Here is a 25,580-nt window from a genome sequence, read left to right on the forward strand (position 1 = left end):
AACTTTTTACTCTATATCATGTCCACGTTTATACGTTGATAATTTGATTGTCTATTTCTCATCTTTGCAAGATATATATACTTGGCACTGTGACATCATTAACGTCGATCGGTCCACAATTCGCAATTCAAATAATTCCAAAACTAAAGAAGCCTTTAATCGTGTAAATCATAAGGGTTGTTTTTTTATTTTTTTTTTACCAAGTTCTACTGGCATAATCAACTTAGGAAGAGTTTGTGTGGTGAATCGACAACATTCTTACTGAATTCTATTAATTTTCATTCTTGTATACTTCATTAAAAACAAACCAATCAAAAATGTTTTATACAAGTTTCGATATTTAATGTTCATCATTCACGTATTTTTTGCGTAAATGCCCTTCTATAAAAAGTTACTTTAGCTGAAAATTCATTAATGTAATAATTTCCATGAATTTAAAATGAATCATGCACCAGGAACAATTTGAACCAATGTTCTAAAACTTATGGGTCTTCTTGTAAAATTGAAATATTGGTATTAAGTATAAGTCTATATAAAATTCAGACAGGAAGTGATTGATGAATGTAAAAAAAAATGGAATTTGCTTATATTTTTTATTCAAAATCAGTTACTGACCAAATAACCAGTCGTAGTTTTTTATTATTTGAGTGTTGCGACTTGAGATCAAGATTTTATAGGTAGTACATGAAATTGCCACTTTCAAAAAGTTTTCGTTCTTGATTTGGTTTGATTCGGTTGGTTTTAGTGAGAGGTTTAAGTGTGATTTTTTTTCAAATGTACAGATCTAAATACATAAAGGACTGTATAAAACTATAGCATAAGAAAACAAAAAAAAAATAAATAATAATAATAATAATAAAATAATAATAATAATAAAATAGCATCGTTTATTCCGTGGTTTATTTTACTCCATGAACCATCATACCATAAGCAGTTGTTTGAATCATAACTAGCAAGCAAACAACCAACCTACTTTATAAAGAACTGAATGCCATTGTTCTTTTTGTCAGCCCATACTGCACTCCAGGTAGTTTCGATGGCAGATACCTCGTCTGCGGTTAAGAGGGAGTCGGAGCCGTTTGATTCTCCATTCTGAGACATTATTTAACTGAAAAAAAAAACATCTTAATCAAATTTTCCTCAAGATCTATAACTACTCCATGATTTACATTGTAACAACCTGCTATCTTATATTCTGTGCTAAAACATGTATTATATTACGATAGTGGATGTGGTGAAAATATGTCAAAGAGACAACAGTCCAATTAGGATAAAAAAAAAACGGCTCAAGGCATATCCACATTAACGTTTTAAGTACAGCTCTGCCTGCAAACAAGGCAGAGGCTTATAATGGGTAAAAACTGGAACCAGGTGCATCGATAAAGTAAACGTTTTCTGTTCTAATGCCTTCCAATAAGTGCTAGTAACATAAAAAGATGTAGATATTAAGGAGGTAAACCTAGGGTAAGGGACACAACTCTTACAAATCAATCGAACGTTGGATTCAACATTTTACATCAATCTCATGTAAGCATCAAAGTAACTTGAACTGACTTCATTTTGTTTGAAAGCTTGATTGGCTTTGGTGAAAATGAATATAATACAAGCATATAACTGATTTCAAGCGTTATGTCCCTTATCTTAGGTCTACCTCCCTAATAACTTATATGATAATATTAATTTTGTAAAGTAATATCTGAGATATAAATTCATCGTAAGTGTATCTCCTTATGTCAAGCAATGTCAAGTGACGCCAATTCAAACATCCTTAACTTAATAATGCTTGCTTCCGAAAGTATTCGAAAAAGCATGCGGAGAATAATTATAAAATGATCCGATTGCTAAATTTAGTATCACTACCACTACCTTGTTTCCTCATTCTAGTCAATTAACACGTAGATCTTCAGGGTGAAGGTCAACAAGGTGTAGCACGGTTTGAATAATATCAAACCCAGAGGTAAAAAAATAAAAAAAAAAAGTTGCTTATTTCTTGTCTCGAATATGTAGTTAGAAAGGAATAAACTATTGACGGGAAGATTTTTTAAATAATGATCAGAATTATTATTTAGGTTTATGTAAAAATCATGAAAATTCTATAAGATGTGTAATCAAGGGAACCAAGGTTATAGCGGTAATCAAAAGAATGTAATCCAGGGACAAAGACCAGACATGGAAAACAGACATACACAACAAAGAACATAAAGTAACTAAAATCATACATACAAAGTAACAAAAGCAAATGAGGAACTCGGACTCCACTAAAACCTGGGAGCGTGGACCAGGTGCACCGGTAGGGTAAGCGTCCTCTCCTTCTCTAGAAACACCCACTGAGTTGTTAATAAAAAGTCAAGTCCAGGATAGACAAAATAAGAGCAACAACACAATTCTACATTACATTCAACATTATTTTTATCTCCTAAGAACAAGGGTTATATGAAAAGCCACTAATTAATTTACTATAATAATTTTTAACAAAATATCAAATATAAAAACATACTTTCCAACCATCAATCACATTTTGCATGAATTTTATCTGGACTGCTACTTAAACAGAAGCATTTGTATGTCTTACATCTAAATTTTAACGATTTTTTTTTCGAAAACTTAAATGGATTTACCATGTTTGTTTTGTTAAGTGAAGTGGTTTTTTTTCATTTCATATATGATAAAGAAAATAATTTTGCCAATATAAGAAATATGTTGATAAAGAAGCTTTAAAAGGTAGATAAAAACGTTATTTAGTTATTTAAAAAATACTAGTATATTTTCACATTGTATGTACAAGCAATAAAAATGGCCCAATATTTGAAAATTGCAATAAGTAACCTGGCTTGCGAAATTCTTGATTTTCAATGGTTTATTCACAATGGGTTTAACTTAAACATGAGTTTGCACAAAAATAACGGGAGTTGCTTTTACTAAATTTATTTCTATAAATTACATTAGGTTGTAAATCTTGAAATACGACGTTGTCAAACGAATTAAAAGTTTTCAACGAATATTAAATTAGTATTTCGATTTGATCCGTATTTGATTTGAAAAAAAAATGGAATGTCAGGTTGTGTTTATAAAGTTGTTTGTTCATTAGAAGCCCTTATCATTAGTGCAACAAAGTCACGAAATATACGAAAAGGTAATATTTTCGGTCGTTTGAACTTTTTAAATTATCCACAAATGAACGCTTTATATACCAGCCTTCTTAAAAAAAAACATAGTTTTTCATTTGTTTTTGTTTTTGTTTTGTTTTGTTTTGTTTTGTATTTTATTTATTTACTTTACTTTAATTTTACTTATGCAAATTTATTTTGTTGATAAGACGAACTAAGAAGTAATACCTGTCCTAATCCATTCTCTATCTGTAAACATTTAAAATGCATGCCCTTTGACAGTTATTGAAATACAGTTAGTAAATGTAGTACTATATTCATTGTTAATTTTTTTATGATGTAGATAAAACATGAACATAATTTAATCTAACAAAAGTATTTGTTTATTGCAAACACAACGATTGTTCTCTCTAGCAATAATCAAGAATATTGAATAACAGATATCTTTATATTAATAAAAGTGAATTATCGAAACTTCCTGAGAAATAAATTTCAATAAATATTTGCTTATTTCACTCTCGGATATTTTCGCGCCAAAACGTCACAATGCATTTCATTTTTAAATTAGGTGTTTACTTCATCTGGCGTCACTAAATATTTGGAATATAAATTTGCCGAATAAAATTAAAATTTATTTTAAAACTACAGTACAATTTTAAGAAAATGTATTTTAATTTGTAGGATAAGAACATTATTTTATTTTTCTTAATGTAGATATTATCATCATATTCAGTAGATGATTCAAAACAAGAATGAACAGATTCAGTTAAAATATGGTAACAAATGAAAGTGTTCAATGTACAAAGTAAGCTGTAGGGATTTTAATTGGCTGAGAGGAAATTGATTTTTCTACGGTGTCTCCCAGTCAGAAATACGAGTGGGAAATTATAGTACTGTGTGCTGGATGAAAATAAAAGTTATCTCCCCTTAATATACTTTAATGCATTTCATATGATTATTTTTCATGAAATTAGAAAAAAAAAGATTATTTGAGTTTTCGGTCAGTTTCCAGAGTAGTACACTGTATTTTTACAGTATTTGCTTATATTGAGGCCATTACAATGATAAATTGACTGTCCATGGGACTGATACATGTACATGTATTACCAAATCTGTTAACAATGCTATACAACATGATTTGTCAAAACTAAAATATATGATCCTTCTATCCATAAATAACATTTTGTTTAATATTAGATAAACAGCTTCGCAGATTGATTGAAATAAAATAATCGAAGTGTTGTACAAGTTACTTAGGTTCCCTTGGTTACTTTTTTACATGTATATCATTACTTTACAATATATTTGTAACAAAACAAATTTAATAAATATCTTAAGGGTGTATGTTTTTTCCCTTCATCATTCTATTTAAAGTACAAGTAGTTTTAAATATAAGGGCTGTCAGAAAAAGTGACATTAATACACTAATACTACAACAGTTGATGTATTTGCATATCAGGTGACCTACATTAACTCTGTATTTAAATGATTTATTGCTGATGGTTGAGAATTTCAAATCATAAATGTCTTTTTAAAATAATTTGATACCCTTCTTAATATGGTGCACTATATCCCATTACATTTAATTGCAAGTGTTTGTAAGAATCAGGTAAAATGGGAAAAATCAGAAACATGCATGTCAAAAACCTAACGATCTGACAATGTAAAATCACTCAAGAATGCTTTCTCGATTTGAAAAGACTATTATTTAATCTTTGCGTCACTGGCTTTGGTCAGAAAATTTCCCATAGAATATTAGAAAAATGAGGTAATTGGCAGAGTTATCTGCCCTTGAAATGTTCATTTTCAGTGCATTTCAATGAAATTATAACTCAATGCATCAACATGATATGGGAAATATTGTGTGATTCCCTTGATTCTGTTGGTGTATATAGTGAAATTACTCTATCAAAGTGATGGATTTTATATACCATGTTTCACACACCGCCGGATTCTTACAGAGACTGACACTTAATATGCATCTGCATTTAATGAATAGTGTTTCTTTAGTCATATACTGCAATTCCAATGGATAAAATTAGTATCGGAAATGCTTTATCATTTCTTATGATGTTTACATAATATGCTCAGAATTAAATTCACCGTACAATATAATATGCATCAACTTAAAGGTATAGCAGCAAAGGGTATACATTTTACATTTATTTAAAGATAAAATGTTTAACATAATAATTGTATTTAATTTTACGAGATTTTAAAAGTTATGATAATGAAGTAAAAATGCGTAAATTACCAATGTAGAAATACGTCATATCTCTTAATAACACCCGTGCATTTGAAAAGGAAAACGCATGAGGGGGTTCAAAGGGGAAGAGGGTGATGGCCTAACCATTCAATGTATATATTCTAATTGTATTTTTTTTTCAATCTTGTACGTTGAAGCCAGAACACACTCCAAAATGGGTATAAATCATTAAATAATCATATAAATATGTTTTTAGGATTATAATATCAAGATAATTGCACTGATTTTGACATACAGACACGTTAATTCATTCGAAAAATAAAGACAAATAAAATCGTTTCTAAAAGTCGACACAGGTGCAAAAATTGTTTTATCATATTGTCAAACATCTGCAGCTGTACGTCTATTCATGAAAGAATAACAAAGAACTATCTTCCTGATACTGAAATATTAGATACAGTAAAGAGTAATCATCGGAACCTAGATCCTAACGGAAATCAAAAGAATATAATCCAGGGACAAAGACTAGACATGGAAAAAAGACAATCATAACAAAAAACATAAAATGACTAAAATAATACAAAGTTACAAAAGTAAATGAGCAACACGAAAAACTGGGAGCATGGTCCAGGTGCACCGGTAGGGTTAGCGCCCTCTGCTTTTCTAGAAACATCCGCCGAGTTGCTCATAAAAAGTCCGAGGTAGACGAAAGAGGAGACGAAAACTATGACACGTTGAACAAATCAGTTTTCATGGTGCAGATAGATATATCGTAACGATCTACGAGTTCATGATGACCACGAAAACACTTCTGTAGTGACGAATTAAATCTTGTAGCAACAGAACCCTGTTCCAGAAGCCTAATTGTTAGATATCTAGCGCGATACAAACATTACTCCCAGAAAACATGCGGTTAGAATTTCTTGGAATATATATTTTGTGTTTTTTAATCTAAGTAAAACACTGAATAAAATTGTAAGAAATTTAAACGATCCAAATAAATTTAAGCGATGTTCGGTGCCCTTTTATATACTGCTTTATTCTATCATCAGTAGATTTACATGTACAAGTAGATATACATGTATCTTACTTAAAATTACTTCTTAAAATAATTGAAATTCCAGTTGTGAATTACTACAAATATTTTACTAAAAGTAATAAGAAAAGGCTTACCCGACGGGATTACAGGTGTTCGTGGTAGATATACTTTTTTTATCTATCTCTTTCGAACTTTGTGTTTAGACATACGATGACTTTATATGATAGGTTAAATTCACGTCTACGTACTAACTTTCAATCTGATAACATATAACTAGACAAGCAATTTGTCCAATCTAACGGCCTCCCCTAGTGTCGAATTCCTTTCATATCAAATGACATATGATTTGACCTTATCCACATTTTGCATTTATGTTATCATTTACACATTTTGTTTTGTATTGTTTATCTTTTTTTTGTCTAAGTACAATGCATTAAAGTGTTAGAAATATCAAATTCGGTAAAAAAAATATATTAATTCCTCTTCTGTTTCTTAGTGAAAAGTTTCCAAATCAAATCCTGAAAAGTCCTAAAACCAGTCTAAACATTTTTTCAAATCCCTTTATATCAGGTAAAAAGTAGTTTGAATTTTGTAGAAGCGACCACCTGCGCAGACCGAACCAAATTTTTAATTCAACAGAGGTTCAATTTAGACAGGTTTCTCTGTAATATATACAAACTAAAGCACACATTACATATAATTGAACGTATTGTAATTCATTCTCTGCTATTCCTTTACCAACGTTTAGCGGGAAATTGTCGCCAGGTTATAATTTTCGCTATATTTGCGAGGTTTTTGGGACTCACGAAAATATAAGTTCGCCAATTTAAGGTCCAAGCAATTTTTGATTCCTTTAAATAAAAAGATAATTACCGTAACAAAAATACACTTATTCATAGAGCTAAAATTAGTCGTCCGCCAAAATACCCGCTATACGGTACAATCTTCTTATAAAGTATATGTATTTTCCACATTATATCAAGTACAGTACAAAGGACTGGCGGATGTAACTCTCACATGTAAAGGAAAATTCACTATAGTAGATCGAATGCAATGGGAGACGTTATATCGTTTTCTGTTTTATTGTTTCTATTGTGTTTTAGTGTTATTTGCAGAGTTATCTCCCTTAATTTTAAATTCTACAGCGCATTATGTATAATTAATCTCTTGGTTCTATGAGGAGCAACATGTTACTTTCTATTCAGTTTGATATATGTTAATGAGAAAAAAAGAAAACAGGATATTGCTCTGTACAACAATATATATATATATATATATATATATATATATATATATATATATATATATATATATATATATATATATATATATATATATGTGTGTGTGTGTGTGTGTGTAACTTTACCTAACAACTCAATTTAATTATGCGCATATCAAAATAAAATGCTTCCCTTTATTTTCAAAGTCTGCATTACTTTTTTTAAATTGATTTCATTTTTACCGTTCAAATATATTTAAAACAAACATCCTGTTTTATTTGTGAAAACATGATGTGTAATGGGTGAGAATTGTTAGTAAACAAAACTTGGCATATGCTACCCACAGCCCTGTCTTCCATTGACACCTTCGTTCCACACAGTGCTTTTTCTTCCATAAATATCCGCTTAAATTGTTATTATTTATCTCATTATAGTTTTTCAACATCAGACTAATTCAATGAGGACATGCTAACTATCTAGTACTAAAGTACTGATTATGATGGAGGTAATTTAAATGATAAACAATTATGTAAACCTTATGTTACTGGTAATTTAACACATATGCTAATAGAACAAGTTTTACATAATTTGGCATCTTTGATACCATACGTAAATTAATCTACCAAACAATGAACTGAATTGACTAACCGGTAAAAAGTACGATATGACAGACCATATCAAGTAACGGTCTATTAGGAATGGTAAATTAGCTAGATATGACCCCTTTTCAAGAAAATGAATTTTATACTGTTTTCGTCATTTGCAGTACACTGTACTTCATTCTTATCAATACTGTTTAAGGAAGTAGACCTAGGATAAGGCAGATAACTCTTGCAATCAATGACATGTTTGTATCATATTCAATTACACCAAAGCCTTTCAAGCTTTCATTTGAAAGAGAATAAAATCAGCCCTAGTCACTTTGATGCTTAATCAGGTTGATGTAAGATGCTGAATATGAACGTTCCAATTATTTCTAAGAGTTGTGTCCCTTACCCTAGATCAACTTCCTTAAACAGATAACTAACTCAAAAACGATGAACCCGAATAAACAAAAAGGGATAATCACAGTAGACAAAAAATCAAACAAAAGTACATGCCAAAAAAGTTTTACAAAACAGTACTTAGTATCCTAAACTGATTGTGCAGATAGTTAGATTTCTTAAAGGTGTTCTTTACACTTATTGAAGACCTTTTGGTAATCTCTGTAATCATGGTAAGTAAGTACATGCCAAAAAAGTTTTACAAAACAGTACTTAGTATCCTAAACTGATTGTGCAGATAGTTAGATTTCTTAAAGGTGTTCTTTACACTTATTGAAGACCTTTTGGTGATCTCTGTAATCATGGTAAGTATTTACTAAATTTTTATAAAGATTATGCGATGGTACATTTGTGGCAATTCACCATATATATATACAAACGTCACAGAATGTGACGACTCTATTCGCTGCACTGCTCCATTGGATCAAATTAATACAGGGAAGATATGTAAACGTATAGAAAGGTCTGAAAAATTCCAAACGATGTTAGAACTGTCAAATTTGCGTTGCAAATTTTTGGTCGTTCCCTCCGCCGGACTCGAACTCGTACCGCTGTGACATCTATGGCAACACCGCCTGCACAAAGTCCAGCGCCCTAGACCACTCGGCCAGCTAGGCTATATAAAAATATAGCTTACGCTGGCCGGGTCATTCCTCCTCGTAGACTTAATCTAGGGCTGTGACTTAGTACACGATGTATGGTAGTACGGGACAGTTCATTTAGATGTTATTATGTAGGATAGAGGGTCCAATAAATGATGCATGTCATGTCAATTCGATATCAGGTACGAGACCACAATTATCTGCCCTTAGCTTTTCGTTGTATACGAATATAGTTGCTATAATAATAGGGGATTTTTCAAAATTTTTTTAGAAACACTTCCTTTCAGAATTTCTCATACTTTTTGTGCTCAAATGGAAGAGGAATAATGAAATTATTTTAGTAGATGTGTTGAAATGAGAAATTTGACATTTAGGTTGTGATTTGGTGAGGTCAAAAAAGGTCAAGTTTGTGACATCCAGAAGCCATTTTGGGTCATTTTTTAGGGTATCTCCGTGTTTATGCATAAAATTTGAAAAAAATAATGGTAAATTTTTTTATATTTTTTATATAAGTTGTTGGAAGGTTCAAATTAACGTCCCTGAAAATCTGAATTGAATTGCGCCGGTGGAATTTTTTTAAATTACAGAAAGGCTATAAAGAAGACAATGGGAAAATTAATTGTGGTTTCGTGCCATCACAAGCTCGTAAAGACATTCATAAATGTTTTCATCCGATACAAGGAACTCCCTCTCAAACACAGAAAAACGAAATCAAAGTACGCAAGTACTGAATCTATTTATATCGATCGTTTAGATTTTTACGCCTCGAATAATCGTCATATTGTAAAAATCGGGAATAAAAGAAAGAGCGGGGATCGAAATCTAAAGTATTTAGAAAACAAGCCTATTGTTGTAAATGGTTAACATTAATCTCTTTGATTTATTTTTGAATTCACCGTTCTGACTACGAAGGACATTAAGAAAAAAACACACACCAAAATTCATGATGCATAGTAGTAGTGCACCAATTTGCGTAATACCCAGGTTCGATGTCAGTTTACATGAAACACCTAGCCGAATTAATAAAAACTCTCCGATATACTGCATAATTGAGTTACAAACTACTATTTGGCCTTCCCAGTTTCTAAATTTTCTAAAGTCGAAACTCAATTTATATATAGACCTACAGATCGGAAATATCTGTCAATTCATTCAAACTTAAACCACAATCATTGAATGACACAAATGCTGTCTTCAGATACATTTATGTTCCTCTCAACAGAATACATTTCTCGGTTAATAAGCTATATAGCTCAAGTGCTGTAAGTTACCACATAGACACGTGTCATCTGAAAGCGCTTAGTTTCCGGGCACATAGTCCCAGAGACAGGTACACGTACATTGACAGAATATAATTTCAACAATAATGTCTGGTACAGTAAACACTAGCCATGTACTTTCAAGGTCCTGGAACACCTACAATTCTATTATCATTACACATGGACAAAAAGCCAAATGGTTATTACAAAAAGCAATATCACCGGATCACAGACTGACATCATTCCTGAGATATGCATTATCGAAATTTCTATGCCATCTTCTCAGCAAATGTTTTTCACTTGTCATCTCCGGGCTTTAGATGTCTTGAGGCGAAAACCATAATAATAAATATTAATAGCACAAAATTTGAAAATTAATTAAAAGTTTTCAAAATCGAACCGATTTTTGTGGGTGTGGAATCTTTGACCCTTTTTTACCCCTTATAACTAAAAAAAACGGTAAGAGATATCTGAAATCTGATTGAAAAAAGCAGGCAGAATGAAATACGGACAAAAAATAAAATAGTCGATTTTTTGGGGCGTGTGGCCCTTAGACCCCATATAACATCAACACGGTAAGAGATATCTGAAACATAATTGAACATTTCATAAAGATACCATTAAAAAAAAAATTAAAAAAAATAAAATTTTGAACTAGAAATTCGGACTAGAAATAAAAAAAGTTTTTTATTGTCGTGGTCCAAAACTCCAAAACATTTAAAGATAAGCCTACCCGGTAAAAAACTGTAAATACAAAATTTCAAAAGAAACAGATTAACAATGGATTATGTGATACATCAGGATGGTTTCGGGATTATGCTACCCTTTTATTAAAAAATTGACAAAAAACATGAGCGGCAATTAATTGTCTGGAACCCCTTTCTTTATAGAAGTTTCTTGATCGGAACCACTGTTCCTTTTTGTAAATGGGCCTGCATGAAGTCTTTCCATTGGTACTCAGCTTTTCTCTTTATATTTCATTGTTATGATAGATGGATATTTATAATGTCGCTGGATATTCATTTCTAGCTTACCATCAAATGGTTTATTAAGTGTCTAAGAATAAAGCATTAGTAGACAACTTGAATATATCGACACTGAACGACTGGTTTATTCGGGTAAATACATATGTACATAGAAATAAACAGATACTCATAAGAGGTTGGTCTCAACCATTTTTAATTGGATCGTTTTTAATACAAACAAAATTAATCAGAATATAAGTTCGCAGTAAACGTTGTTTATAGAATTTGTTTATTTGCGTAATTAACATAGAATTGAACTTGATATATTATGTCTTGTCTTGAACTTTAACGGGGTAAGCCGATGGGACTATTTTCCTGCGGTAAGGTAAGATAATCGGAAATGCTATCAGGCTTTACAAATCTGAACGGCTCTTGCGACTGCTATATCAATTCTGATCTTCGATCTAAACTGATAAAAAGGAAAGCTCGACTCTCACCCAATAAGTTAACTAAACCGTTGAATTGACTCATTAATAAGGGATATACAACATTAGTTGTGATATATTGTCAAATCGTTAAGGATAGTATTTTTGGTGTTAACAAAATCTCGTTGAAATCTAAACTTAAACTTTCTCGAGTTGAGAAATTTTTTAATCCCTCGAGACTGGAGGAGAATCTATAATTTTACTTCAGAACTTCAGAAACAAACCAGTCAAAGAGTGTCACCAAATTTACTTCATAAAAATAATATTCTAAAGTTGAAATTCTATGGATAGAATGATTACCAATAATTCAATGTACATGACACTGTTTAAAAAAACCCTACCGTATGTCAATTTTAGTGAATTTAATCCTTAATCTTTTTCTATACAACTACACAGTTACTGTGTTATTATAAATAGGCAATAATAAGTTAGATATTCAACCACTTTTACACCAGATTAAGTTACAGTACGGTTACTGTTGAATGACAAATGGTTTTGTTTTATCTCGTATATGAAAAGAGTCAATGAAAGTTACACCAATACATCTATCTCTTTCTTTTCCTATTAATGTGCCACATGTAACGACAAACAAAATATAGCCACATTTTAAAAGATCGGAAATCAGTAAATTAAATAAAAATGTGACTAAATCCGCCAGTTTTGTCATGTTTAAAGTTAGAAGGGGAAGGGGGATTTATATTTCAGATATGCAATAAAAGTTTCTTAAAATATTCAGTTAATTTAATTTTGTTACATGTACATGTAAGTGTATGTAGACAATTACATTTTTTGAACCTGGGGAAATTTAATGAACACTTATGTGATACCTTGTGAGTCAAAAATACAAAATAGTAGTGAATAATTTACATGTACAAACACTGCGATTTACTTACCGATAAATTGTCTGGTTTTCAACGAGTGGTTTTCTTACCGGTAAACTGTCTAGTTTTAACGAGTGGTTTTCAACCAGTGAATTTATCAACAACCAGTTATCATAAACGTACTTTCATGCAGCGCACTTGTGTGTCAGGATTTCGTCTGAGCATTGTCATTACATTTTAAACCTAAATCATAATGTGGAACCTCCTATCTGTTTATGCTTGAACGAGCCAACCAGATTTCGAAAGCTGAACGTTTATATTAAAAAAAATTTGTCTTTTCTATAAGTGCCACTTTTATGGGAGAATATATGCAACTCGGTTGCAATGCATTTGAACTTGGGAACTTGATGCATTAACCGATAATGTTTAATTAACCGAATGTGTAACCAATGCGTAAATAGGAGAAGACTCTGAGATATAAAACTGACTATCTGACAATTTTAAACTCTACTTCATATACAGCAGACATTTCTCATTTAAGCTTTATAAAACATAACAATGAAAGGCCATAACGTAAAAAAAGTTATAATTATTTTTTTTTAAATAAATAAATTTGTATAGAAAAATTGTGAGCAAAGCTTCTTTTAATATTCACGTTATCGTCAAACATGAAATGAAGTCGCACGTGATGAAAAAAAGCGGATGGACGGACGGGCGGACGAGCATCGTGCTCATTATACACACACATGACTTGAGGGAAGGGGTATAAATACATCATTTTAGCCACTGGATGAACAAATGATACATTTCAGTGAGTATTTGATATGTTTCCACACTTTGCAGCCACTACACCAATACAACACAATCAATGCGAAATTTCTAAATGAAATCTGATAGAACCAATACAATGAAAAAGTATAAAATTGAAATCTTGCACATTTAATAGTTTTTTTCAACAAGTAAAATATAAACTACATAAACTAAACAACAATATAACCTTGATAATCATACAGTTGTTCGAAAATAAACAATTCTTCTGTTGCTGGGTCATATCACATTACATAAATGGGCAATTGTAGAAATAAATACACAGATTGTAAAATAAATCCTAACCAAATATTTAACGAGTATGCCGTATCTAAATTGTTACATTCTTTATCAAATGTCCTCTTTGATGACATATAAACACCACTGAAGTGCCACTTCAGTTTATAGCTGAGGTGTATGATTATACTTATAGTTTATGGTCAACTCGACACCTTCAACGTTTGTCCAGTTTTAAATGGATTATTGTAATAACCCGAAGCAGCTTTTGATTTTTACAGGTGTATAACTGAAGGAAAAGCTGTTGGCTAATTGTTGTCGTGTTAAAAGATGGAATGGGAGCGGGTAAACTTTAAGTTTTGATATTTATTCAATTTATGAAAGCAAGAATAGAACAATAATGTTAACTTTGTCATAAGTTTTGTTGCAGACGAACAATTTTATTTCCTTGCAGTGCTTGCATTTAGAACTATTGAGATTAAATCAAATTGGTTCGAGTCTTACCTGACCAGTTAACATCTAGTGTCCCAACAAATGTGGCTACGACTTGAATGTCAAATTTATTCAGATAAAAAATTCCCATAACATCCATTAGGAATTCCGATGTATCATACTTTAAAACGGAGATTTGTTTAACATGCGAATTACAATCATGTGCAGTATTTTATATACTTTGTAACTGACACTGACAAGTTTTTGCCAGGTATTTATAAGTACGACCGGTAAGTGGTATTTGTGTTTATACAGACCTTTAAGAAGATCTCAGACTGTCTTGATATCAATGTTAGAGATCCAATTATATGTCAAGTACCCGAGATCTGTATTTAGCTTAAGCATTTAGTCCATTAAAAGTGATTAATAGTGGTGATACTTATCATTCCGGTTAAATTAGTTATACAATGTACATTTTGAAATTTCATGAATGACACCGCATATGAAAATTTGTAGGGCAGATACATGGAAATCTGTCAAAACATTATTTTCAACTTTTCCAAACATATCCAGTGATGCAGAGAAAAACATGCAACAGTCTTATAAAATGGAGTGAGTTTAAATATATTTTCGGATGGGTAGGTTTTTTATGCATGTTTCAGATTTTCCAATGTTAGCTTGATTCGAAACCCCATTCTGTTATCTCCGAAAATTTTACTACTCTTTAGAGACAACTTTGTATGATTAAAACGTAAGTTAAAAAAAGCATAAGTCATTGAACTGAATTTCGAAATATTATTGTTGCTGTTATATTAATGAATTCTTTTGCTCCACAAGAGTGGCTTTTATATAAGATATCAACGCTTTAATGGCAGATACATGTAGGTAGTTATAGAAGCATTTGAAGACAACATATTTTTACACTTTGTTTGTTTCAATCGATTGAAACACAAACATCTATATACTTAAAGCATAGCTACATATATATTGCATTTATCTAATTACTCTTTAAAAAATCTGAAATTGTCATAAAAAACAGTTCAAATCTGCAGGGATATAATACACTATGGGTTAAAAAAGCTCTGAAGATGTCGGAAAAGTGTTTCCGACCCATAAATTCACTCCAACTCCTGCTATTTCATGACATCAGAACGAAACATGTAAAACCATGATTTGATCGGACCAAGTACATGTAGCACCAAAACTATTTCGAGGTGTGAACTTACAATGAATATTTATTTATCCTGCAACTAAGCTTTCTATTATACACATATAGGGTGTCAAATAACGAAATGTCTTATTCCTCCATTGCATAATATTGTCTCCTGGTCAACGCCAAAAACAGGAAACAGATAACAAGTTTAAATGTGCCATTGACCTACGCACTCAAAAAATTGCTTTTCGGTCGGCGAAATTTGTCCAAAATAGTTTGTTTTGTACTCACTTCGAAAAGGTCGGATTAGCTCGGGGAACCCTCGCGATCTGACTGTTCCTAAAGACTTTAAATAGAAACAGTCAGATCGCTATGGTTCCCCTGCAAATCTGACTGTTTCGGAGCGAATACAAATAAATATATTTATGTTCATTATTGTTTTTATCCTGCAACAACATTTTAGAAATAAAACATATAAAATTTGCAAAAAATAGTTGATTTTTTCAGCAATCTTTGAGCACGGCGCTCATGTTACCTGTTTCCAGTTTTTGATGTTGCTCATAACTGAAAAGGTAAACAGAAGACATTATCTTGCAATGATGGGATAAAGCTCTGCGCAATCCGACACCCTTTATTTGTATTGTAGAAAGCCTAGTTGAAGGATGAAAATAATGGGTACATTCTTTTTTAAAACTATTACAAATTTCATAAGTAACTTCACTTCAAAGCTTAGTATGATTGCAAAGAAGTATCCGGTCTTTTCCATAAATATTTCATTTAATTTGCAACAAGCTATCTAATTGGTTAGTTCGCTTTGAAGAAACCAGGCCATATTGCATAATCTGGCGTAGTAATATAAGATCACAAACGTCAATCAAATAAGTTATTATTACGCATAAGTTCCCAATGCATTAGAAATTAAAATATTAAAATATTACCTAAATTGGTTTGTGTTACATTGTTAAAATTACATTGAGCAATAAATTTGTCTTCCAGTCAAAAGGGCATGCATGATTTGAGAGGCGTTAAAAACATCGGTCTTTAAATTTAACTACGCACATATTATACATTAAATGTTAATACATGGAAAATATTTATTTTAACTTCTAAATTACATAAACGGCCGTTTGGCATACTATTCTAGTACTTTGAATTCTATATACATGTACGTGTATGCATTGGATGACTAAATGGTCTCCAAAACAGGCTCTAATGCAGAATGCAGGGTCCATTGATTTTTAAAAAGCAGGTTTCCAGTAATGAGGAGTTTCCAGGCTACCATTTTCTCATATTTGCCCAAAGTACCAGGCTACAATTTTGTCATATTTGCCCAAAGTTTGTTCGAATTTATACAAAATTTTCCAACAAAAGGAGGAGGACTTATGTCCCCTGACCCCCTCCCACGATCTGCCACAGAAAAATTGAAATACAAATTGAACGTAAAAGTAATGTCAAAAGCAAAATAAATATTTAAGGGAATAAATAAAATTTAAAGGAATTCATAGTGTGACAAAATTTAAGATTGTAATAACTCACCTTTAAAAATTTCCTTGTGATACTAAAATCTCGACGTTTTTATCAAAATAATTTTAGAAACTGTTTATAAGTAACGACCTCATTATCTTATATACCAACACAAAGCCTACAAAAACAATATAAATACATTTAAAATCCTTTACACTTCGGTGATTTTGTTTTGTATGATATTCACATACAATACATCAAAAAATTGAAGCTATAAATTAGTTTTAAACAACCGTCAAATTTAATCGTAATTGACATATAGGGCTAAACTTGTCCAAATTCATCTTGACGTCCTGATAAGAGCAGTATCTTAAGTACCGTCAAGTGAAAGGTGATCATTTGATAAGGTAGATCGACATGAACAATACATGTACCTTGTGTATTGCCTTAAGAAGTATTGGTACATGTAGGTAGATACCGTTGTTAAAATGACAGTATTAGGCGTCATAAGAATCATGCAGAGAACGACAAAAAGACTGAATTTTTTCAGCTTACAACATGATACATGTATCAACCGCTCCTTACCCGTATAACCACGTGTTTAAAATATGATAAACAACGTCGTGAAACGGGGAAATAAGGTCACTCCAGCCTAAACAAAAATCGAATCCCACGATTTGGAATACTTATATTTATATAAAGTTTCTATTGAATTATCAAGTGGCTGTGAGAGAAAACTGTAATGGAAGAACGTGTGGACGGGCAAACATTATATAACACTCACGTTAAGCTGAGGTATATAACAAGTCAAGATAGGTGTTAAGGTTCGTCAGAAGATATCTGGTACAAAAAATGGTCTGTTAATGTTGGCGAGCAGAATTTAATGAGAATACACGGCGGAAATAGTACAGAAAGTGAAATATAGTTTTCAAACAGGAACAATTATCAAAGTGAGGTCTATAACTCTTGGAAACAATATATACAAAAGATTATTTCATCCGTAGGAAAATGCATTTTGCTGCCCTTGAAACACCCGTCGAGATGCTCGTTTCATATTGTGTAATTTGTCTGAATATAATATTCATTATCTGAAATACAAGTAAATTCGTTCAGCGAAAATGGAAATGTTGCACATATATTATGCAAAACCAGATCAATTCTATATAGAAATAAGTTGTTTGCCAGGATTACTGGATTTTGTTGTAAATTGTAAAGTTTTGTCAGTCCTTAATATACAAAATGTACATGTAATTCCCAGTTTGTGTTTGTTCATTTATTTTATGCTAACAACCTTAAGTAAGGCAATTATACAAAAAAGTCAATCATGCACGTGCAATACACGTGTGTTGCAACGATTAGGCAACAATTCTAATTCGATTACATATACATGTACTAGAAAGTTATTTCTAAGGGGGATCCAGGATTTTAGATTATGGGGGAAAAATTTGAGGTTACATTTTTGAAAAATTCTTCAAGAGTGGGTGGAATGTAGACATCATTTGTGGTAAAATTAGCGAGATATTAAAGTTTCAACCTCATACGGCCTAAATCTACCCCTAACAACCCATGCTTTGCAAATTTTAGAGGGGCGCACGCCCGCCACGCCCCCGCCTGAACCCGCCCCTGATTTCTTAACTGTCAATTGTAACTAACAATAAGGATTGTTTACTGCTTGATAGGGTTGAAGATTGTGTTGTTAATAGTTGTTTATTAAACGCACGACTTCATTCGCATGATGTTTACAACTCTCTAGTAATTAATGGTAGATATGATGCTACTTTTTGTATGTCTATAGATAGCTCATTTATCACTTTGCAAAACTGATTACTATTACATGTACGCATGTATTTGTGCCTCTGTTTACAAATTTTCAGATCATCGTGGTTCTAAGGAGGAAGCATTTGTAAGAATCAGGCAGTAATCCGGCGTGCGATATCCGAAACAAAGGCTCCTGTACCTTCTATGTAAAAACACACAGTGACGTTGGAACTACACAACCTCCAATTCGAAGATTCCCTGTCGGCCTGGTGATAAAATTTTAACTACGAGTTACTTGTCCGCGGCTACATGTAAGCACAATATTTTGACGCAAATAACACATGGATAAAAATCCAAATATTTGGTAAATGTGCATATCGAGAAGGCAGATTACACATTACTTTTCCAAATCTTGGTCAGAAATGAAGGATATATTATATAGTTACTAAGACGAGTACGGCCCATATTAGTATTTCTATTTGTACATGCTGCAAGAAGTCGGAAGGGTAAAAAATATAGGAATTAATACATGTATCATTTACAATATGCTACATACATGTACATGTATGTAGTAACCTTGGTATGACATCTGATTCTTCTTGTATATATTGTACATGTACATGATATTTCATCATTACAGTGGCGGATCCAGAAATTCCAGAAAAAGGAAGTCCAATCAAGTCTTTTTCAATTTTTACTACATGAAAAACCAAACTTTTCGAACAAAAAAAAGGAAGGGCGGCGGAATCCACCCACGCATCACAAAAGAAAACAAACCTGATTTACTGTTTTATTGTGTCGGATAAAATGAACAAAAATTGGCAAATTAAACAATAAATGACAAATGAACCAAATCCTTAAATAAAATAGGTACATGTACATGAAAAAAAAATATACCTGCAGTTCTAGTACCCAACTGACTGATATATAGAGTTGTATTATACTCAATGAAGGTACATGTACGTCAAATTTAGCTGAACTACTTAATAAGATCTCATAATACGTGGCGTTATTAATTCAAGGTTAGGAATCATATTGGGTAAGATTTAGATTTCGAACTACATATTCACTCAAATTACATCTGTAGGTCAATGTGCGCATTGAGTAATATGACAATAGAGTCAAAATTTAGTTTGAGTGCGCATAACTCGAATTTCAACGTTTCAATGTACAGAACGTGTCTTTGAAGTCGTCAACGTTGTATAGAGAAACAAAGTCATGTCATTGAGAAGCTTACTGTAGTCATCGATCGCCAGAATTCCGTGTCAATCGAACGGTTTGAAATATCTTTCATCATACAAAAAGTTTACTCAACTCGGCTTTGATCCAAAGATCTTTTTTGTGTGGCCTTTGTTTAGTTAAACTCGTCACTTCTCATTTGGACCATATCCGTATAGCTGTCGTCAACAAAATCTGAAAATACTGAATCTAATTATATAAATGAAACCCCGTTATTACTTCATTTTGCCCAAGACCACTTTACAAATTTCTACAAACTGAATGAGCACCGTTTATCAAAGAGATTAAAATTTCAAATAATGAAGGAAATTCAATTGAATTGAAATTTATTAGATCTACTACTGTGCGAACTAAAATGCACATGTATAGCATACGTAAATCTATTCAGTTTAACCTCACCGGTCAATGCGTCCTTCAAAACAAGAGTACTCCAGTGTAAGTATTTGTAAGAATCAGGCAAAAATGGAAAAAAAATCAGATACGTGAATGTCAAAATCCCACCGATCTTTCGATTTAACTTCATTTAAGGATCATTTCTCTATTTGAAAGTACCATTATGTAATCTCTGCATTACTGGGATTGCTCAGAATTTTTTTCAGTTGAATGTTATAAAAATGATGTTTTTCGAAACAGTTATCTACCCTTGATATATTCATTTTCAGTGCATCTCAATGAAATTATAAGTCAGTTTACCAAAATGATTTAGAAAATCTTTGTCTTGTTTCCTTGGTTCTGATGTTACAAATAGTCAAATTAAACTTATAAAATTGCTTTTTTAAAAGCCATGTTTCATCAGGGGCGGATTCATGATTTTAGATTAGGGAGCGTAGAGTTAAAATTTCGCCGAGTGGAGAGAGGCGAAAAACTTTTTTAGGTTAAATTTCTATAATATTCTTCTAGAGTGGGTGCAATGTCGATATATTTTTAAAATTAGCAAGAAATTAAAGTTTCAACCTAAAACCGCCTAAATCTACCCCTGGCAACTCGTGTTCTGCAAATGTTGAGAGGGGAGGGGCACACGCCCGCCACGCCCCGCCTGAATCTGCCCCTGTTCACCCACTGCCTGATTCTTACAGAGACTGACACTTAATACAGAAAAGGGTTACCCTAAGTAATGTCCTTAAATAGTCAATTTTGGACAACTGTTAAGAAAGTGTGATTTGAAAAATGTAACACAGTTAAGTTGACATTACTAAAAAAAATATAGTGGCATGTATTTACGATTTTATTCGGAATGAACAATCATTTCTCAAAAATGAGAGAAAATCGTTAGACAAATTGATGGAAATTTACAAGCAGTAATCATAAAAAAAGTAAGGTCGGACGAGATCTATGGAAAAAAAAACATACAGATTCGGAAATAAATTTACCAAATTAGAACTGAACGATATAATAATAGGAATTACAAAGGTACATGTATATCGCAATAATACACATACATGTAGCACTTATTGACAACGAAGGAATAATAATAATAATTATTATTATTGTTATAATGAAATTGTTGATCAAAGCTTACGAATATGATCTGTGAAAGTTTTAGCAAGTCACTTCCCGTACGCACATTGTCGAACGGCACAGCTTAAAATATATTTAGTTTTCGATGACATTTTCTTGTTATTTTGCGGCTATCCTGAATTTTGTAATGTATGTAATTATGTATAAATCACGTGCACAACATGACCTGAAGTCGCAAGTTCTATCCAAGTTTCGTTTCAAAATTTAAAACATCAGAAAAGAAACCAATTCAACGGCCCTATAAAGCAGCCAGTGGAAAACACAATACATAAAACAGATAGAAAAATTAATAAAAAAAAATAACAGCATTAATCCCGCTTTAAACCAAATGAGTACATAGGTGTTTCAGAGGGCAAGTAGTTCCTCTTCTTGCAAGACGCCTGTCGTGCTTCACAATGGTAGTCAGTCCGCAAAAAAAATACAGAATGTCAATAACGGGAAAATTCAGATGTAATCAAATTAAAGTGTATGACCTGAACTTTGAAACAGGAAACAAACACGACCTACAAACACAATGTAGGAAGAACATCTTTAATAGTCATATTCAAAACGTCATCTAGAAGAGTACGCCGTCTGCATACACATGTAAGATCAAATTTCCAACCCATTTAAGGAGGTAGACCTAAGGTAAGGGACATAACACTTCAAGTCAGTGATATGTTTGTACCATATTCAATTTCACCAAAGCCTCTTAAGCTACCGTTTGAAGCAGAATAAACTGAATCCAAGTTAATTAGATGCTTAAATAAGATTGGTGTAAAATGCTAAATACAAACGTTTCAATGATTTTTAAGAGTTGTGTCCCTTACCCTAGGTCAACCTCCTTAAAGCAAATCTCAAAAATACCCATGCAACTTAAAGTATATACAAAAAATGTAAGTATGTCACAAGTTTCAGATAACGTGACAGTTCTTGTCATGCATAGAAAAAAAGGCTTAATAACCGGAAAACCTCTTTAAGCGTGAAGAATCACAGTATCAAAATGTGGGGAAGCAATGATGTCTATAAAATGTCGGTGACAGATACGCTAAGTGTTATATAAGTCATGTAAAATTTACATGCAATTTGACTTACGTTTTGCATTCAGAAAAGCAAACTGTATAATCCGAATGCTCCTTTCAGAGCTTCACATATTAGAAAGAAAATCAACAATGCTTGAACGTATACATTTTAATGAAATATTTACGGTCTTAGCTTCACAATTAAAAATAGGCGTTAGCATAAAGCACGTTAACTGCGCTAAATATAACATAATATTACTAGAATTACATTTGTGTGTTGTTTTACTTTGCTAGTGGACTGTCTTTTGCTTTATCGGAATATTTCGCTTTGGTTGCAATTCTAAGAATGCCGATAGAATTGTAGAAGATGGTAGTGTAGAAAACATTGGCGGAATATTTAGAGCAGGATAACACAACAAGATTACTGTTTTATTGTGTACGGAAAAATAATCTAAGACATTTTAAAACTGCGTTGATGTAAAACTGAATGGGATGTATTAAACTACTTCTAATATTGATGCGTGTCTGTAAGGCTTAGGTTATAAGGATTATTTTCCCGTCCAGTCACCCATCCAATCTTTGATAGTATTCCAATTAACGCGGTGTATAAGTTACTTCAGTAATTCATTGTTTTCCATCATTATCTTGATTAATTCATGTCCAGAACAACTTTGATCAGGAAGTGCAGGGTTTTAATCATTCTAATGCAGTGTGCAAGAAATAAAAAAAAAAAAACAAATTGATTTCTTCCGGTTTAATAAAAGATGTTGTTTACTAATTATAGTACTTGAGCTTTGTTTTACCGTAACGACCTTGTGCACGACCTTGTGCATGTAAGCTAAGCTCGTGGAGCTAAGTCACCAAAGGTTGGAGTTGAAGAACAGCTCGAAGTTCTATCATGAGAACTCGATGAAACACAAGTACTACAGCCACTTCTTATTACTGTGAAAAATGCTTTGAATTACTACTAAGCTACAGTTACCTCAAATTTACATCTGACAGCAGAGACAGATCCAGATAATTTGAAAAAGGGAGGGATTCCAGAAAAAAAGGGGGAATAAAGGCTATCATTTTTGCCCAAATTTTGCACGAAATTAACAAAAGTTTTCGAAGAAAAGGGAAGTTTCAATTCCCGGACCGCCTAGATCCATGCGCTATTGTGGCATTTCAAAGTTATTAGCAATGTGTAATTCTGACGAAATATTCTCAACTTTTATACTTCAAATTCACTTACTGCATTTACAAATTCATAATAGTAACATGAGCATTATATTACAATTCTGTCGATTCGCATTTTAATGACAAGACATTGGAAGCTGTGGGTATCAGTAACTCATGACCCCAACTACCACATACATGTACTTGTAGGGTGATACCTGTCTATACCGATCATATTTTAGATATGTTACCTGAATAAACTGATTAACTGTCTAAACCAAAGAAATTTTACAGTCCAAAAAGGAGTGGTTAAGACAACGTTCAGTGAATATACATGTATATATACTATCTGAAACCGCTCCATTAAAATTCTAAATATTTTGTTATGATCTTACTATAGCAGGGACACGTACATGACGATCACTTGACCGAACTGAAATTGTATCGAAAGTCCGTATTTTGATACATGTGCCTTATCTCTCAAATCTCGATTGGTATGGCAGGAGTAACGAACTCATATGTCTGAACTTGCTTAATTAATGACCGAGTAAAATACCTTCCCTTTTTAATTTTTTGACAAGAACTTTAGGTACTGAATCATGTACCAAAATAAAAATATTGGTACTGCTCAAGCAGCTACTGTGCCTGCTGTACCAGGCTGCGTTCCTGTTGTACTAGGCTACGTTCCGGCTTATGTCAGAGACGTACAAAATGTATGACCTCAAAAGAATTTTACTTTAGATTGAGACCTTTTATATGAAAAAGGTAAATCGACATTCAAGAGGACGATGCGCATAGAGAACAGAAAAGAGCCTTGTCGATCAGAAGCCATCCGTCATAAAATAGTTAATATATTTATTGTTCTCTAGATTTTCAAATACAGGTAGATGGGTAATCAATTAATTTATCAGTACAATCAAGAATAGTATAATATGTATTTTAAACAATATGTAGAGAAAAAGTCCTGAAACTCATGATAAACATCCTAGCTATTCATTTCCTTACTTGTACTGTACAAAATTATAGTAAATAACATTTCTGCTCAATGACATTAATACCTTATTCAGCTATTGTATCAAATTTTACTTAATTTTTACATCAACAATTTAAATATATTTGTAAATGAACTGTCAAATTATTGAATTGTAAACAATTAGACTTACTATAAGTATTGAGTCCTCTATGTGAGAAAGACGGGCATTTATCCTTTTATGAACTACCCGTGACAAACTAGCGGTATTAATCCAAACAGCTGTATTATCAAGGCCTTAAAGGCCAAGTATCATTAATTTTCTTTTCATACGTACTATTAATGAATAAATTTGCGGAATGATAGTGTTCCTCGTTTCATTTTATTTGTCAAGGATAGTACAAAAATGTTTATGAAAAATTAAAAGCATCTTACATACATGTACATGTATCTAGAAAACCATACACGAAACCCTTATCGTACGTAGATACACGTACATGTAAAGTAATAAGCCAAGATCGGGGAAACACAAAATATTTTCACCCGCCTTTCTCGAACTATTTTATTATCAAGGCCATTAATTTGCTGTAGATAGTATTGTGTATTATTATAGGGCAGGGGTTATTTGGACAATAATCAGTTATTCGGTCAGGAGGTTAGGGAAAGTATATAGTCTTTACAATGAAGGGATAAAAATCAACCGTTGTGAGTACTCGATCGCGTATTATTATTCATCCATATTTATGAAACTGTGAAATGACTGTTAATACTATATTGAACAATAAAATACAGCATTGATTTGTTTTACAATGGCCCTACCTATTTTTACCGTCGTGTCGTTTTGCAGAGGTGTTTTGTGACCGTAGTTTCTATCCGTCTGTCCGTCCACAACTCTTTCGAAAGTGGCCAAAGATGGTTTCCGGGTAATTTAGGCTCATTTTTACCAAAATTTTGGACGAGATTAACATAAGTTTCGAACTAACCAAGGTTTCTTACCCCTGTACCCGGGTGTTTCTTTAATCAAGATACTACTCCATACAAATACAACACCCCTACATGTAGTGTTACTGTACCGTTTTGCAACTTTACCATTTTA

At 32.2% G+C, this 25,580-nt stretch overlaps 1 protein-coding gene across 4 annotated transcripts in view; it reads right to left on the reverse strand.

Moving 5' to 3' along the window:
• Nucleotides 1–24,813, reverse strand: part of LOC148602038 (globin-like) — a 29,247-nt gene extending 4,434 nt beyond the window's left edge. The window contains exons 1-2 of one of the 4 annotated variants that reach the window (XM_088554926.1): nucleotides 24,678–24,813; nucleotides 974–1,108 (exon numbers count right to left, since the gene is read on the reverse strand). In XM_088554926.1, the coding sequence (XP_088411052.1) occupies nucleotides 974–1,101 (128 nt within the window). In that variant the 5' untranslated portion in view covers nucleotides 1,102–1,108; nucleotides 24,678–24,813. Of the gene's footprint in view, nucleotides 1–973; nucleotides 1,109–6,486; nucleotides 6,638–14,295; nucleotides 14,443–16,912; nucleotides 17,019–24,677 lie in introns of those variants that run through there. The other 3 variants (XM_088554924.1, XM_088554927.1, XM_088554925.1) reach the window with 3 other exon arrangements.
• Nucleotides 24,814–25,580: the final 767 nt, after the last annotated feature.

The sequence above is a fragment of the Perna viridis genome, chromosome 12, assembly GCF_037379345.1.
Source record: "Perna viridis isolate PV_CMFRI_1.1 ecotype Kerala chromosome 12, ASM3737934v1, whole genome shotgun sequence".
NCBI lineage: Eukaryota > Metazoa > Mollusca > Bivalvia > Mytilida > Mytilidae > Perna > Perna viridis.